The following is a 17,183-nucleotide window of genomic DNA, read 5'->3' on the forward strand; positions in this document are numbered from 1 at the left end:
GTCAGCACATCAAAACTCAATGGGCACATGAAGAGCAGAGCCCGGGACATTTCACAGAGCCAACCAGCAGAGTTATAACTGTTTCCAGTTCTAGTTCTGCCTGTGTTCTCCACCTAGGACCCCCTAAGCTGCTTTATCCTATTCTTGCCCGGGAGCCCTTCACAGTCCGTTTCTATTTTAAGACTGTGCCATTTGTCATAGGGGATTCTCTCACCCTGGGGTTGGGTTTTTGTTGGTGGGACGGTCTCCCACAAGATCTGCCTTTCTAGCTAACCCTCAGGGACCAAGGCACTGCCTACATGCCAACTCTGAGTGCATCCATATGGCACTGAGCTTCAAGCCAATAAGCACTGTCATGAGAGATAAGGATGGGGGAATGCAATGTCCCCAGTAACTATTAGGGGGTAGAAGGCAAATTCTGGAAAAGGACAAAAAAAATGCCAGGTACCATCTGTTGGAGCGGGAGGTGAAAAATCCACTTCCCAAGTGGACTTGCTTGCGGACGCTTGGCCAGCAAATCCGTCTGACTCCTGCTCTCCCTCACCCCCTGGGACTGTTGTAGAATAACGGCGGCTGCAGTCAGTTCGCGACCTGCAACCACACGGGGCTGGAGGAGCGGGTCTGCACTTGCAAGCCCAACTACGTGGGGGATGGGTTCACCTGCCGGGGTAACATCTACCAGGTAAGGAGGGGCGCGTGTCCAGGGAGCAGTCACAGGACGCAGGCAGCGAGCGAGGGGAGGGGCACGTTTCAGAATATGAGAAGCAACATGAAGGTGTGAAGGACAGAGCTGGAGCCGCTGGAGCCGGTGGACAGCGGGTAAGGCGCTTGCCTTGCATGTGCCTGACCTGGGTTCCATCCCCAACACCCCCAGCCCCACCTGGAATGATTCCTGGGCACGCAGTCAGGAGTAATCAATCCTGAACACTGGTGGCAGTGACCAGATACTAAAATGAAAACTAGAAAATAAAAATACTTCACAGGCACCAAAGCTTCCGGAAATGACTGGTCACCTCTCTTTGGTCAGCTGGATAGTGACCATGGGAAGGCTTTTGGAATGCACAGGAGGGGCTTCTGGCCACTCTGAACCCCAGTTGTGGGCCTGCCGATGGAGTGGGCAAGGCTCAGGGAGCAGCTTCCAGTGCCAGCAGGGCAGTGCCCGGGCACCCCCGCCTCCAGCAGCCGTCCGCACCCCACGCCATGCTGGTGGGACGCCCCAAACAACACCAAGTGATCTTCCCATATCTCTGCTTCCAGGAGCTCCCCAGGGATCCGAAAACCTCCCAGTACTTCTTCCAGTTGATGGTAAGTGTGTGTTCTTCTGGGAAGGTTGGGGTGGGGGTGGCCTGGCAGAGGTGCAGGATAATCCCCGCAGCCTCGGGAAGCCGAGGAGCCCAGGAATAGTCTCTGTGGGGGTCTCCTCGGTGGGCTGCTCCAGCCTCGTAAGTACAGCATGAGAGTGTGGGCTAAGTGTCCACTGGCCGTGGTGCAAGCAAGTACATGGTATATTAAAAACCTGCCCTTAGAGCTCAGATAGAGAAGGGAGCACCAAATAAAGGATGTTGGGAGGATCCTCCCAGGGTGGGAGAAGCATGCTGAAAGTAGACTATAGACTGAACATGATTGCCGCTCAATGCCTTTTTTGCAAACCACAGCACCCAAAAAAGGAGAGAGAACAAAAGGGAATGCCCTGCCACAGAGGCAAGGTGGAATGGGGGGATGGGCGGGTGGGAGGGATACTGGGATCAGTGGTGGTGGAGAATGGGCACTGGTGGAGGGATGGGTATTTGATCATTGTATAATTGAAACCCAAGCACAAAAAATTGTAAGTCTACAACTGTACCTCATGGTGTCTCACTAATAAAAATAAAATAAAATAAAAAATTAAAAAACCTGCCCTTAGAGGGCCGGGAAGATAGCTCAGAAGGGGAGGGGGCGGGGATAGTGCAGCGGTCAGGGTGTTTGCCATGTATGGCCCGCCCGGTTCCATCCCCAGCACCCCATATGGTCCCCTGAACCCACCAGTCCCTGAGTATAGAGCCAAGAGTAAGCCCTGAGCCCCGCCAGGTGTGGCCCAACAAACAAACAGATATGATAGGTCAGAGGATTGGAGGGCATGGCCGGAAGTAGGAGGCCCCAGGTTCAACCCTGACTCGGCCAGCTATGGCCCTCATGGCTCCGGCCAGGGCAGGATCACTGGGCACTGGGTCCCCTGAGCTCTGCTTGGAGGCCTCCAAAATAATGAACAATGGTTTTAACAATCATAAAATCTAGCTGCCATTGATAAGTAGCACTGTAGCACTGTCCTCCCATTGTTCATCTATTTGCTCAAGCGGACACCAGTAGCGTCTCCATTTTGAGATTTATTGTTACTGTGTTTGGCATATCGAATATGCCATGGGGAGCTTGCCAGGCTCTGCTGTGCAGGGCAGGATACTCTCGGTAGCTTGCCGGGCTCTCCAAGAGGGGTGGAGGAATCAAACCTGGGTCAGCCGTGTGCAAGGCAAATGCATTACCTGCTGTGCTATGGGCTGGCCATTGATAAGTAGAAAGAAGTATTACTAGAGCAAAAGGCTAAATCTGTGGAAGAAAATATTAAGATAAAGGCCAGAGCAATAGTAGAGCAGCTAGGGTGCTTGTGTTGCACGAAGCAGACTGGGTGTGCTCTCCCATACCCCGTATGGTCCCCTGAGCCCTGAGCTCAGAGCAAGGAGTAAGCCCTAAACATCACTGGGTGTAGCCCCCAAAATCACTGTCACTGTCACTGTCCCTGTCCTCCCGTTGTTCATTGATTTTGCTCAAGTGGGCCCAGTCACAGTCACGGTCCTCACGGTGTTTGGCATATTGGATACTTCACAGGTAGCTTGCCAGGCTTTGCCGTGCGGGCGAGATACTCTCGTTAGCTTGCCAGGCTCTCCGAGAGGGGTGGAGGAATCGAACCCAACTTGGCCAGGCTGGCTGCGCACAAGGCAAATGCCCTACCGCTGTGCTATCTCTCCAGGCCCCCCAAAATCAAAACAAGGAAAAAAATACTAAGATAAATTCTTATACAAATGAATATATTTCAGATATTTTGATGTATAAAGGAAAAAAAACCATCCCAAAGAGCAGAATTGTAAAATGTAGAAAAAAGTATAAATAACTCCTATGATCTTTACCTTGACAGGAGAACCTTTATAAAAGATTAAAAAAATAAATAAATAAACAGGGGCTGGAGAGATAGCACAGAAAGTAGGGCGTTTTCCTTGCACGTGGCTGACCCGGGTTCGATTCCCGGCATTCCATATGGTCCCCTGAGCACCACCAGGGGTAATTCCTAAGTGCAGAACCAGGAGTAACCCCTGTGCATCGCTGTGTATGACAACCCCCCAAAAAAAAACAGTTGGCAAGTGAGGTTAACTGGGGCCAGAGAGATAGTACAATGGGTAGGGCATTTGCCTTACACAGGGCCAACCCCAAGTTCAAACCTTGGCATCCTTACGGTTCCCTGAGCATTGCCAAAAGTAATTCCTGAGTGCAGAGCCAGGAGTAAGGCCTGAGCATTGCTAGGGGTGGCCCCAAAACCAAAGAAATGAAAGTGAGATACACTACTAATATTTGTATTAGCATTATTATCCCGGCTATATCAATGTGTGATGTAAGCGCAATGCCAGGGAAGAAACCTTGAAACATGAGGGTTGCTTCTAGGTGTAGATCATGGGTAGATGCTGTACTTTGAGATACTTACTAGAATAAACCAATTTTTTTTTACATATTCAGGCTGCATGTATTATTAGCGTGGGCACAAGGGGGATGGCACAGGACAAGGGTCTTGGCTAGTTCCCCCAACCAAGAACTGGGAAACTTTTAAAGGAGTAGAGAGTAGAGCTAATTTATTTTATGGCAAGACTTTCCTTGAAATCCCTCTTGGGGTCAGAGATAGTCCAGCAGGAGAGCACTTGCCTTTCCTGCAGCCAACACAGTTGGATCACAGGCACTGCACACAGTCCCCTGAGTCTCAGCAGGACCACAGAGCCAGGAGTCAGCCCTAAGCACCGCGGGGTGTAGCCCACATAAACAGACAAAAAGAGCAATAGTACAGTGAGCAATAGTACAGTGGGTAGGATATTTGCCTGGCACGCGGCCGGCCTGGGTTCGATTCCCAGCATCCCATATGGTTTACTCCATACACCAGGATTAATTCCTGAGTGCACAGCCAGGAGTAACCCCTGTACATCGCCAGGTGTGACCCAAAAAGAAAAAAGAGAGAGGAGCAAACATTCAGTGCCAACGAATCAATCTGATGCAGTCAGGCCTGAGACTCTTGGAAACACAATCTCTGTGAGCCATGTCTACACTGACCTGAGCCACTGACAACCCTCCCTTCCCTCCCCCCCCCATCACCACCCCTGCAGGAGCACTCTGTGAGAGATCTGGTGGGAGCCGGCCCCTTCACCGTCTTTGTGCCTTTGTCGACTGCCTTCGACGAGGAGCCCAGGGTAAGCCGGAAGCTGCGGGCAGGTGGACGAGGTTTGGTTCTGGGACAGGCTGGAGGCACTGCCCTGGGGGCCAGCAATGGAGATGTTTCTGGGCAGGAGACTTCCGAGCACTGAGCTCCAAGGGAACTGGCTGATCTCAGCATAGGGGCCCTGCTAGGGGGCACAGTCAAGTGGATTTGGGGTGTCTACTGGTCACGCAGCCTCTAAAGGACATTACAAAGTAGGGCAAGGGGGTAGACAAGTTCAACAATTCTTCAGTTACCCAAAATTTCCATAAATGGAAAGAAAGGAGAGGGAAGGAAAGAGGGAGGGAGGGAAGGAGGGAGGGAGGGAGGGAGGGAGGGAAGGAGGGAGGGCCAAAGGCATCTAAATAGGCAATTTGATTTTTGCAGGACTTATCAGAGACTTTGTTGTATAACATTAACTGAGACTTTTTGTGTTGGGTTACCCATTAGTAAGAGTAAGGCAAATATTTTTTGTAAGTGTGCCAGATCCAGTGCCAGGTACACTTTCTAGATCCAGGCCGAGATGAACCCACTCTGTCTCCATGACAATCCTGTGACCCAAGTGCTATTTGCATCCTGTTTCTGCAGTCCAGGGCTTTGAGAGCAGTAACTTGTGTAGTCACATGACCAACCACTGGGGTGCAGTTAGACGTGGACTCTGGAGCCTGTGGTCTCTGACACAGCACACATTGTGTGTCTAGGCAGATATTTGGAACATCAGCAAAACCAGCAAAGCAGGAACAAGAACTAATATTTAAGAGAATTTGAGAGGTAGAAGCAGAGCGATAGCACAGCGGGTAAGGCATTTGCCTTGCACATGACTGACCTGGATTAGATTCCCTACATCCCATATGGTCCCCCGAGCACCACTAGGAGTGATTCCTGAGTGCATAGCCAGAAGTAACCCCTGAGCATGGGAAGGAAGGAAGGAAGGAAGGAAGGGAGGGAGGGAGGGAGGGAGGGAGGGAGGGAGGAAGGAGAAAGAAAGAAAGAAAGAAAGAAAGAAAGAAAGAAAGAAAGAAAGAATTGATATTTGTGGGTCCAGAGCAATAGTACAGCAGGTAGCGCGCAGCTGACACAGGTTTGATCCTCATTACCTCGTATGGTCCCCTGAGCACAGACCCAGGAGTAAGCCTTGAGCACCACCGGGTGTGGTTAAATATCAAAAAAAAAAGAGTTTGTTATTTGATTGCTGGCTTTTCTCCTTTTTTAAAGCTTCTGAGGAGCTATGTGAAACACTAGAAACTTGCAGTCTTTTAAATCTACTTACCAGCAGTTAATAATGTTTTGAGGGCTGGAGAGACAGATCAGGAGTTCAGGAGCTTGTCTTGTATGTTCAATCTCCAGCAATGCCCGTGGTCCCCAGAACCTTTCCAGGAGTGACCCCTGGACATGGAGCCAGGAGGAAGCCCTGAGCACAGGCAAATGTCTCCTAAAATCCAAAACATAATGATGGTCATGATGATAGTGACGATGATGATGGTGATGATCGTGATGATGATGGTGATGATAATGACGGTGATGGTGATGATAATGGTGATGCTGATGCTGATGAAGATGATGGTGATGATGATGGTGGTGATGATGATGATGGTGGTGGTGATGGTGATGGTGATGATGATGATGGTAATGGTGATAGTGATGATGGTGATGATAATGATGATGATGATGATGGTGATGATGATGATGATGGTGATAGTGATGATGATGGTGATGATAATGATGATGGTGATGGTGATGATGGTGATGGTGATGATGGTGATGGTGATGATGATGATGGTGATGGTGATGGTAATGGTGATTATGATGGTGACGAAGATGATGGTGATGATGTTGATGCAGCATTTTGATTTACCGACTTAAATCCTGGCTGTCTTTCCATATCCCAGGGTCTCGCCTCGGCCTCTCTCAAGAGGGGGCAGACCAGACAATATCCCCAGTACTCCTTACAAGAGAACTCATTTCTTACGTAGCAGCTCCCAGAATTTGGGGTGCTGCACTTGTGCTGGCCCAGGAGGACCCCGGCCACCTTCTCCATGGACTCTTGCCTGTGGAAGCAGGTGGAAGCATGGACTTTCCCAACCCCACCCCCATTTGTCTGGAACACCTCGACCCGGGGATCCAGACCACAAGCCTGCCTGCCGGCCCGCTTCTGGGCTCTGTGAGAGGCCAGGGGCAAGAGAGCACTGCAGAGGGAGCACTAGAGCGAGGACCGGGGAGAGGGCCTCAGAGGGAGCACTACAACAAGGGCAATGGAGAGCACCATAGAGGAGCACTGCAACGAGGGCCAGGGAGAGCACCACAGAGGGAGCACTGATGCAAGGGCTGGGGAGAGAACCGTAGAAGGAGCACTGCAATAAAGGCCAGGGAGAGCACCACAGAGGGAGCACTGCAATGAGGGCTGGGAGAGCACCACAGAGGGAGCACTGCAGTGAGGACAGGGAGAGCACCACAGAGGGAGCACTGCAGTGAGGACAGGGAGAGCACCACAGAGGGAGCACTGCAGTGAGGACAGGGAGAGCACCACAGAGGGAGCACTGCAGTGAGGACAGGGAGAGCACCACAGAGGGAGCACTGAAGCGAGGGCAGGGTGCTGGCTGGAACCCTCTGCTCTTCTATTCCAGATTAAGGACTGGAGCAGGCTGGGCCTGATGGCTCAGATTCTCCGGTATCACATGATTGGCTGCCACCAGCTGAACCTGGAAACCCTAAAGCTGGTCCGGAATGCCACCTCCCTCCACGGGGACTCCTTGTTCTTTCACGAGTCTCAGGTAAGAGCGGCCACCTCAGAAAGAAGCCTCTTCTCTCCGGCTCTGCCCTCCTCTCCCCAGCACCTGACCAGCAAAACGCACAAAAACCAGCCACTGTGAGTACTCACAGTGAGTGAGTGCTGTACGCCAGTGCCAGCCCGAGGAGTTACATGTGCTCACTCTTATATCCTCGAAATTACCCAGGAGCATGAGTACTCTTGTTTTCCCAATTTGCACATCGGGAAACTGAGCTCAGAGAGGTGAAGTCATTTTTCTCAGGCCACACATCCAAGACAGGGACTTCCAACTCAGAAGCAAGGACGCTGAGGCTGTCAGAATTGCCTTTGGCAGCACTGATCAGAAACTGGAGGGGCCCGGGCGATAGTACAGTGAGTAGGCACTCGCCTAGCATGTAGCTGACCTGGGTTCTATCCCCGTCATCCCATATGGCTCCCCAGAGCCCCACCAGGAGGGATCCCTGAGCGCAACCAGGAGTAAGCCCTGAGTACCACTGGGTGTGGAACCAAAACCGGCCAACCAAACAAACAAAAGAAACTGGAGAAGGAGAAGGAGGGCTTCTGATCTAAGGCACTTAATCCTGCCCCCACTTCCTCCCCACAACAGAGAAACAAATGGCGACTTTAGAATTTATAGCAAAATGGGGTAAAGTGTACAGTCCAGTAGTAGAGGGAGAAAATGAAGGTTCAGACAATGATTGTGAAAGGGAAGCCGTTTTTTTCAATTACTAGGATCATTTATCTAGAACAAACTTGCATTAATATTGACACTTAGTTTTTTTTCATGATTTTATTTATGTTTTTTTCTTCTTATATTTAAGAAGGGAAAAGTTACAAAGCTTTCAGTTTTAAGTCTCGGTCATACAATGATCAAACACCTCTCCCTTCACCAGTACTCATTTTTCACCACCAAGAACCCCAATATACCCCCCTCCCACCCCTCCCAATGCCTGTGAGGCAAATTATTTCCACTTAACTATTCTCTACATTGATTATTTTGACAAAAGATGCAACATTATTGTCCCCCCCCCCAACAATCATAATTGCTGAAAAGGCATTGTGAAATACTTTGTTTTCTATAGCTGGTTATGAGAATCCTATAATGTCGTGCGGCCGCTATTGCGGCTGTGTGATTTCGGAGTTCTGCAAAAAGCCAGATAATTGCCAGATTGGTTTCTGTGCGTCTGGTGTTATGGCTGTGCCGGAGAGACACTTAGTTTTTTTTTTTTTAATTGAATCAATGTGAGATACACAGTTACAAGGTTGTTCATGATTGGGTTTCAATCATACAATGTCTAACACCTGTCCCTTCACCAGTGTACATTTCCCACCACCCATGTCCCCAGGTTCCCTCCTGCCACCCTCCCTTCCTACACTCCACTTCCCACCCCCTGCTCAGCCTGCCTTTATGGAAGGCACTCTCTCTCTCTCTCTCTCCCTCTCCCTCCCTCCCTTCTTCCCTCCCTCCCTCCATCCCTTCTTCCCTCCTTCTCTCTCTCTCCCCCTCCCTCTCTCTCTCTGCACGCGCTCTCTCTCTCTCTGCGCTCTCTCTCTCTCTCTCTCCCTCTCCTCTCTCCCACTCTCCCTCTCTCCCTCCCCCCACCTTTCTGGGCATTATGGTTTGCAATGTAAGTACTGAGAGGTTATCATGTGTAAGGGAAACCAATTTTGATCTGCTTGTTATTTTAGTTCTGTGCAAATGGCTATTGATTCTGGGTTAGTAATGTCTCTGAATGAAAATTACACTCTTATCTCTGGTTCCCTTTCACTGTCATCATTGGGGTGGGTGGGAACTGTGCTCCAGTAACTTGGAGCTTCAGGGCTAGCCCACAGCTCTGCTTCAGTCCAAATTCATGAAGCATCCGTCTGGAGGGCAGCAGTTTCACGCCCCTCCCCCAGTCTCTCTTCGGGGCTTTTCAGGGCATGGTGTTTATCAACAACAACGCGAAGATTGTGTCCAGTGACATCATCAGCACCAATGGAATCATACACATCATCGACAAGCTGCTGACTCCCCAAAACTTGCTGATCACCCTGAAACATGAGTCGGGAAAGATCCTGGTGAGTGAGCTCACTAGGGACCAGGGTGCTCAGAATCAATGTGTGCAAGTATGGTTAGGAGACCCCATATTGAGACATTTTTTTCTTTGTGCTGCTTTAATTTTGAGCAGCAACTAAAAGCCTGGTTAGTCTTCTTAAGAAGTAGACAGAAGTCTACTTGCAAATAGATGAGTTTTATACTTTGGTGTCCACAAGGGTATGTGTCTTGTATGGATTTGGAAAATGGAGATGACATTTAAACAGATCAGGTGGAAGGATGGATGGATGGATGGATGGATGGATGGATGGGTGGATGGATGGGATGACAGATGTCACTAAAACTGAAATTTCATCTCAATCAGACCTTTGTAACTTTTATCATTGTTAGTGCTGACCAGGGGTTCTTCCGTGGCAAATGGCAGAAACCACTAAACATAATAAACTCAAAGGGGTCCCTGAGGATATGAAGTACATCAGCACTCTTGTAAAGCCTAACTCAGATACCACACAGCTGGGCAGAAAGTGGGGAAACCCTCCCCTGTGACCTCATTTCAGGGCTTCCCTATCGCAGCTCGGCTCCTGCCACCTGGCTCCACACACACACACACACACATACACACCAAGGACATCAGACAAGAGTCTGGACCCCAAGTACCACCTCCACGTGCTTGCTAGAAGCCACTTCCGCCAGTGGCCACTACTGCCCCCTCCTGTCCCCACTTCCGCTCCATGGATCCTGTATTCCATGGGGCTCTGCTGCAAGGCATGCTGGGAGAAGGCATGCCCAGCCTTCCGGCCTCTGTAATGGAGAGATCTGGGAATAAAGGAGAGGGAGAGGGAGAGCTAAGGAATCTACAGCGTCTGTCGCATTTTCTGGCCTCGTTTTTTACTCCACTGACGTTTTTATTAAGTGCTTGGTAAGGTCTGGAGAGAGTGTCGTGGATAAAGCACTTGCCCTGCATGCAGCTGACCTGGGCTCAGTCCCCAGCACTGCATACAGTCCCCTGAGCCCTGCTAGAGGTGATCCCTGAGCACAGAGCCAGGAGTCAGCCCTAAGAACCACCAGGCATGACCCAAAATCCCCCCAAAATAGAATTAAAACGCGTTGGTGAACTGGCGGAAGAAAGGCTTCACTCCCATTCTTATTGTCTTTGCAGCAGAACCTTACAACAGTGGCGACCAACTACGGCTACTCCAAATTCAGCAAGTTAATTCAGGTAAAATCAGCTGCAAGGGCCAGCGAGTTAGTTCAAAGGGCGGAGCACGTGCTTTGCTTGCTGGGGGTGCCGGACTTAATTCCCCCAACACTTCATGGTCCTCTGAGTGCCACCAAGTATGACCCAAAACACCAAACCCAAAAAAATTTAAAAAAAAAAATTTTTTGCATCCTCAAAGAAAAGTTGCCCCAGGAGGATCCACTACCTAGAGAGGTTTGCTTGGAGGATTTTGGGGGTTGGGGTTTTGTCTGGTTTGGTTTGGGGATACTCTTGGGCCTTTGTGTGCTGGCAAGTTCTGTTTCTCTAAACAGTCCCCACTGTCTTTTTTTCACACTGTCACTGGGTCACATGTGGAGTCCCAACAGATGCATTTGAAGCTGGAGCAAAGGGGAGGAGTTAGGATGAACATCCCCCAAAATGAAATACCACCATCATAAAGCGAGGGGGGGGTAGTCGGGAGGCAACACTGGGAGAAACTGGAAAAGTATCGGAGTAGAGAAGCTTCTGGTTCAAACCAAGACTTCAGAGGACAGTGGGAGTCGGGGGAGAAGGATCCCCTGGGGGTCCTCATCCGCCACCTGCTCCAGGGGGTCCCTGGAGGGTTCTAAAGACCCTGCCCCCAACTCGCCCCTCATTCCACAGCCTAGAAGACTCTGCAGACCAGATGTTACTAGAACAGTCTGAGGCTCAGGATCCCCGCCAGATGCTTTAGAAATGGGAGTTTCAGGGTATTCCAGGCATTCAAGGGACCCTCCAGCAACACGACAGAGAATCGTAGTTTCCAAACGTTGGAGCAACCCCAGTCCTGGGTGCCAGGACTGCTGAGCACAGGCACTGCAGGAAACCAGCCTCTGGGGGGGGCTTGGAGACCTCAGGGGGTTTCCAGGGAGGAAACCGTAGGACAGAGCTCACAATGCAGCCAGCACTCATCCTGCAGTGTCAGCTTCACTTCTCTGTGATCCAGGAAGCTTATAAATAACGTATGAGAGAGTGGACCCATCTCAGTCTCCTCAAGAAATACCAGGAAATGCTGGGGACATGCTCCAGAAATTTAAAACCAGGGGGACAGGAGTAGCAGCTCTTATTTTCCTCTGAATAAGAGCCCAGGATTTGACTTTCCATTCTTCTTGTTGTCGTTGCTGTTGTTAAACTTTTATTTTCATAAAGTTATTCACAATAGTTCACTACAGATAGTATTCAAACACCAACCCCACCACATTGCACCTTCGCACCACCATAAGAGGAAAGGGTGTGAAGATTGTTGAATTGCATCCTGGAGCCATTTGTGCCCTTGTACCTTGTATAAGAGATCACAAGCATGTGCATTAAACCCAAACAAGTGTGAGCTACTCTTGGTACTTCAGTGGGTCAGAGGATGATTTGATTCGTGACCGCGCACTCCAGGATGTTCTTTGTCGCTCTCTTCTGGGGGTCTTATTTCATAGTTTCTGGATCTTGGCCATTGATCATAGGCAGTTTGCGGGTGTGACTGCCAAGCTACCGGAAAACTGGGGAGCAGGGGGAAGGAGGCCCATTCCCGTTCCAAGTGAGCTTAGAGATCTCAGTCACGAGTCCCGCATACCTGGGTTTTTCTGCAGGTTCCCTCATAGGTGAGGCTCGTTCGAGCCTGTGGAGAGCAGCCTTGAGCACGGCTGCAGTTGGGTTCTGGAGGTTTTCAGCTGCCGGGTTCTGCTGGAGTGGGGAGGGAAATTCAACCCACCCCCTCCAAGTTGCCCTGGTGAAGACAGCCTGGTGTGGGGTCAGGACATTATACATCGCTCTCTTCCGGGAGCTTTTTGACTTTCAACTCGTTACACAAACAAGCACACTTGTGACAACCACACTGTGACAGGCCCCTAGTTTCCAGTCGTGTGGCCCACAACCTTGGTCCCATCACAACGCGGTGTAGACAGTCCATCTTGGTTCCATCACAACCCAGTGTAGACAGGCCGTGGGGTGAATTCATGCAGGAGCCCTGGGTTCAAGGCTCAGCACTGCATGGTCGTGTCCACCCCCCGCCACACACACACACACCTTGCCAGCACTGCCCAGCTGACTGGATTCCAGGAGTAGTCCCTGAACACTGCTACACATGGCCCCCGCTACAAAAATAAACACGGGCCCAGTGTAGGCACAGAGATCCACCCTGACGGCTGCCTCCTTGCAGGACGCCGGCCTGTTGGGGCTCATCACTGACCCCATCCACACCCCGGTCACCCTCCTGTGGCCCAGTGACCGCACCCTGGACACCCTGCCCACCGAGAAGCGGGATTTCCTGTTCAACCCCATCAACAAAGACAAGCTGAAGGAGTATCTGAAATTCCACGTGATCCGCGATGCCAAGGTGCCAGCTCCCAGCCGACTCGGGGGTCAGGTGGGGGGCAGGAGGCTCTGTATCAGGAGCGGGCGGTGTCCACCTCTGCCCCCGCTCCGTCCCTCCAGTGTGCCTCCATTTCTCTGACTGGAACCTCCATCTGTCCCAGCTTCCTCCTCTCTCCCCAGCACCATGGAGAAATCGGGCCTCGCCGGGTCTCCCCTGGTCCCATGGCCGCTTTCCTTGGGGACTGAGAGTTTCTGGGTGAAGGGGGTCTTCCTGCAACTGCTCAGCCTGATACAGTTCTCAGGGGCGGGGATCGCCAGGGTAGGACTGCAGCTTTGTAGGAAAAGGCAGCATTAGCCCAGGGCCAAGTTCCCTCAGCATCTCCGGCAGAAACTGTTGGTTGAATTGGGTCCCACACACTGTCCAGCTGTCCTCTACCTGAGGTCCACTCGGCAGCTCTTCCTACTTGCTTTGTTTTCTATTTGCTGGGTGAAGGTGTTAACCCCAGGAACTAGAAGTTCCCAAATAGTGAGCCGGACAGAGACATTCACACTATAAGCAGTAGCAGTAGGAGTTTTATTTCAGTTAGCTGGGGTCAACTCTCTCACCCACAGAGTGGTCTCTTGATAGCGACCCCGGACTCCAAGTGCAAGCAGTTTATATAGTTTGATTACATAAGCAAGACATGCCTTATTGTTTCATAAAAAAAAAAAAGCTTAGTTACGAAACAAAGGCATTTTAGCAAGTGTCTAGGGCAACAGTGGTCAGGCCATAGTTAAACAATAATTTCTAGTAACAGTTTATGGTTACATAAGCTACTCATTCCTTACCGTTAACCAAAGATCGTTTCTGGGGCATTTTAACTTGAGGCATTGTGATTGATTGAGCCCCTTTATTTGGGCCCAGGAACTTCCCAGGTGGGTTCAGGTTGGCTCTTTAGGCATTGCTGGGAAACTGAATCTTTTTCAGTTCCAGGAACTGAAACTGAGGCCTACCTGATTTTTTCTCACTTTCTGCCACCTGTCATTAGCGTCAGTTTTGCCCTTACAGAGGTTAAGGGTCCACACCTGGCAGTGCCCCCCCCCCCCCAGAACTCTTCCTGGTTCAGCTGGCCTGGCGTGCCAGGGTTTGAAGGAGCCAATCACAGCGAGTGCCTGACCCCTGTCCCAACCCTCCGTCCCTCCTCCCCTCATTTCTTATATCACACGGGGTGAGGGCCTCCCCCCCCACACCGCCATAACCCCATCCCAACCCATCCTATCATCCACCTCCACTTATGAGCTGTAGAGTCTGGACAAGGACACGCAGCCCAAGCCCGGGACCCTTTCCCCAGCCAGGGGCTCCCCACCCCAAGACGGCCCCTCCCAGGGTCTCTGGGGATGGAAGGGTGGGAGAAAGCAGACCCGAGCCAGCTCCCTCCTCACAGAGGGTTTCCAGCCTGCAGGCCAGTCCTGTGTCCTTGCAAACCGGGTCAGTAAATCCAGGGCCTGGCAAAGTCCCCTCACCCCCCTGCCCAGCCCGGCCTGGGGGTCTGGACATGTGCCCATCACTCCCCCAGATTCTCGCTGCGAATCTGCCCCAGGCAACCGCCTGGAAGACGCTGCAGGGGTCAGACCTGAGAGTGAAATGCGGAGGGAGTGGTCACCTGGTGAGTACTGCCCCCACACACACACCTCCCCACCCCGACCACAGGCCAGACAGCAGGGACCAGGGATGGAGAATCCACCGCCCTCCCCAATCAGGGCGAACCAAGCAGCTTTGGATTGGGGCAAGCTGGGTGGGGATCGGGGGGCCTCCCAAGAGGTGCTCAGGGGAACCCAGGGACCGCTCAGGTGTGGTGCTGCTCTGAGTACCCCCACGGTATGGGGGGACTCTCTGGCCATCTCAGTGCTGGACACTGGACTTTAGGAATCAGACCTGGTCAGGGACATGCCCTCACCCCGTATTACCTCATTGCCCACCATGTTTTCTTTCTTCTTTTAGTTTTTCTTTATTTATTAATTTGTTTATTTTCTGTTGAGGGGACACACCCAGCCACGCTCAGGGGTCATTCCTGGCTCCGCACTCAGGAAATTACACCTGGTGGTGCTCAGGGGACCCTGTGGGAGGCCGGGGATGGAACCTGGGTCTACAGCATAAAAGACCAACGCTGTATCTGTTGTGCTATAGCTTCAGGCCAATAGCAGTGTATAGCACTGTAGCACCTCGCGTTGTTCATCCATTTACTTTAGCCGGCAAAAGTAACAAGTCTCACAATGGAGACTTTACTGGGCCCCACTCAGGCCCGTATATTTCTTTTATTTGTAGCAACTCTCTACCCCCAGGAGATGCTTCCCGCCAGCAGGAAAGCTCAGGGCTGGCCCTGGCCTTCCCTTCCCGTCCTCCAAGGCTGCTCATCCAGAGCTCTTCTGCCCAGCAGGGCTGGCCCTGTCCCACCCTTAGCCCGCAGAGGAAGCCTGTGACCACCCCCAAGCCTGTGACCATCCCCTTCCCCATCAGCGCCTTCCCCGTCATCCCATTTGACGAGTGAGGCTGATAGGTTAGTCCCTACGATCTCCATCCTGAATAGAACGAAAAGTTTCCGGTGGCAGGGCCTGAAACAATTATCGAAGGATTCGTCTGTCTTGATAAAAGAAATAATGGAAATGGCCTGCTCGGTGCTGACCTGAGGTGGAGAGCCTCTTACTCCATTCCGCCCCGCGGCATGCTTTCAGCCTCATAGTGACCTCCAGGTCCTAAGGGCTGCCAGGGCACCAGCCACTGCATCCACTCTCCAGGCAGGAAGGAGGAGAAGGGTAAAGGGAGGAAGCTTCTGGAAGAGCTGATTCCCTGCAGGGAGCCTCCTGAGAAGGTCGTTCTGTGTACGTCTCCTGCCCCGTCAGAATGCCCTTGATAGGTCACTGGAATTGCGTTGAATGCCCATCGGAACATGAACCCCCACATCCATCCCTTCCACTCCACGTTCTGGGAGGTGACCCCAGCGTGCTTCTCCTTAACCAACCGTCTTGCCACCCCTCCCAACCACTTGGGGCCCCCGTCACAGAAGCCAAAGGAGCACACGTCACTTCCTGTTCTGGGCACCTTAGGGCTTCCAGAGCTTTGTAACGTGTTGTTCTGTTTGATTGTTGGAAGCGCCCTGTTGAAGGGAACCATTCCTTAACCTGGTTCAAAGTGATCCCAACAGGCCTCGGCCCCTGGCTGTCCCAGTCCCCCTGTGCATTAGTAGATGTTGGAGGATTTAACCCGTGTCCAGAGCTTCATAGTTCTGGTTCGGAGCCTTACTGCATCACACTCTGCCCAGGGCATCAGTGGAAGCTAACAGTTTCCTTTTCTTTTTTTCATGAACTTTCTAAAAGCATTTTGCTTCTGGGAGGGGGAAGACCTGCTCATCCACTTAATGGCTGGGTAGACCCTAGGGACCAAAGCCCGCAATTGTGCAATAGTAAGAATTTTTAAAATGCAACAAATGCACAATTTTGACCCAGAGGTGGGGCACCTCCAGCCCAGGGAAACCCTTATATTCCCGTGGAAGGCCCTGGGAGTCCTGGGGTCTGGCAGTGGACCAGGAAGGGACAGACACGTCCACCTCTCCTTGGCTGCTCGGGTCATCCAGGTGACTGTTCTTAATTTGAAGCGACAGCCCAGTACTCATTTGTCCTGGGGGGAAAGTCGCCCCCAGCATTTTCTTAGGCTCCTGCATTCAGTAAGAAAATGACGGGGGGGGGGGGGGGGGGGGCAGAGGGGGCTGGGGGGGCAGAGAGATAGTCCAGCGGGGAGGGACCAAAGAGATAGCCCAGAGGGTAGGGTGCCTGCCTTGCACATAACTGACCCGGAGTTTGATCCCCAGCATCCCTTAAAGTTTCCTAATCACCACCAGGAGTAATTCCTGAGTGCAGAGCCAGGACTAACCTCTGAGCATGGCCGGCTGTGACCTAAAAACCAAAAGAAAGAAAGAAGGAAGGAAGGGAGGGAGGGAGGGAGGGAGGGAGGGAGGAAGGACATTGGTGCCCAAGTGTGCAGTGGCCGCACCACACCCTGAGTCTGAGCCCCACGTGGCCATCCCTGCCCGTCCTGCCTCCTCCAAGGACGCTGTTTCCTCTTTGCTACCTCGGGGTGCAGAGGGGCTGAGCGGGGTCTCTGAGGCTGACCTCCTGGCAGGAGCCTCTCCTATCCGTGGCCCCTGACCTCGGGAAGCTACTCCGCCTCCCCAGCCTCAGTTTCCTCATCTGCATTTGGGAACCCTCGAAGTAGTAACTACGCTCTAGAGACACGAGAACCGGACCGGAAGAGTCTGCGTGGCCCAAGCAGGGCGGCGCAGACCACCTGCTGGCGTCTGCCGCTCTCTGCTCACGTCTG

General features: G+C 51.9%; 1 protein-coding gene across 3 annotated transcripts in view; it reads left to right on the forward strand.

The window, feature by feature from the left end:
• STAB2 (stabilin 2) overlaps window positions 1-17,183 on the forward strand; it is a 171,007-nt gene that overhangs the window by 117,346 nt on the left and 36,478 nt on the right. For 2 of the 3 annotated variants that reach the window (XM_056116349.1, XM_056116363.1), the window contains exons 45-52: window positions 563-682; window positions 1,258-1,305; window positions 4,395-4,478; window positions 7,108-7,254; window positions 9,171-9,311; window positions 10,448-10,507; window positions 12,675-12,851; window positions 14,386-14,475. In XM_056116349.1, the coding sequence (XP_055972324.1) occupies window positions 563-682; window positions 1,258-1,305; window positions 4,395-4,478; window positions 7,108-7,254; window positions 9,171-9,311; window positions 10,448-10,507; window positions 12,675-12,851; window positions 14,386-14,475 (867 nt within the window). The remainder of the gene's footprint in view (window positions 1-562; window positions 683-1,257; window positions 1,306-4,394; window positions 4,479-7,107; window positions 7,255-9,170; window positions 9,312-10,447; window positions 10,508-12,674; window positions 12,852-14,385; window positions 14,476-17,183) is intronic. The other variant, XM_056116356.1, reaches the window with a different exon arrangement.

This window comes from Sorex fumeus, unplaced genomic scaffold (genome assembly GCF_029834395.1).
Source record: "Sorex fumeus unplaced genomic scaffold, SorFum_2.1 ptg000003l, whole genome shotgun sequence".
Classification (NCBI taxonomy): domain Eukaryota; kingdom Metazoa; phylum Chordata; class Mammalia; order Eulipotyphla; family Soricidae; genus Sorex; species Sorex fumeus.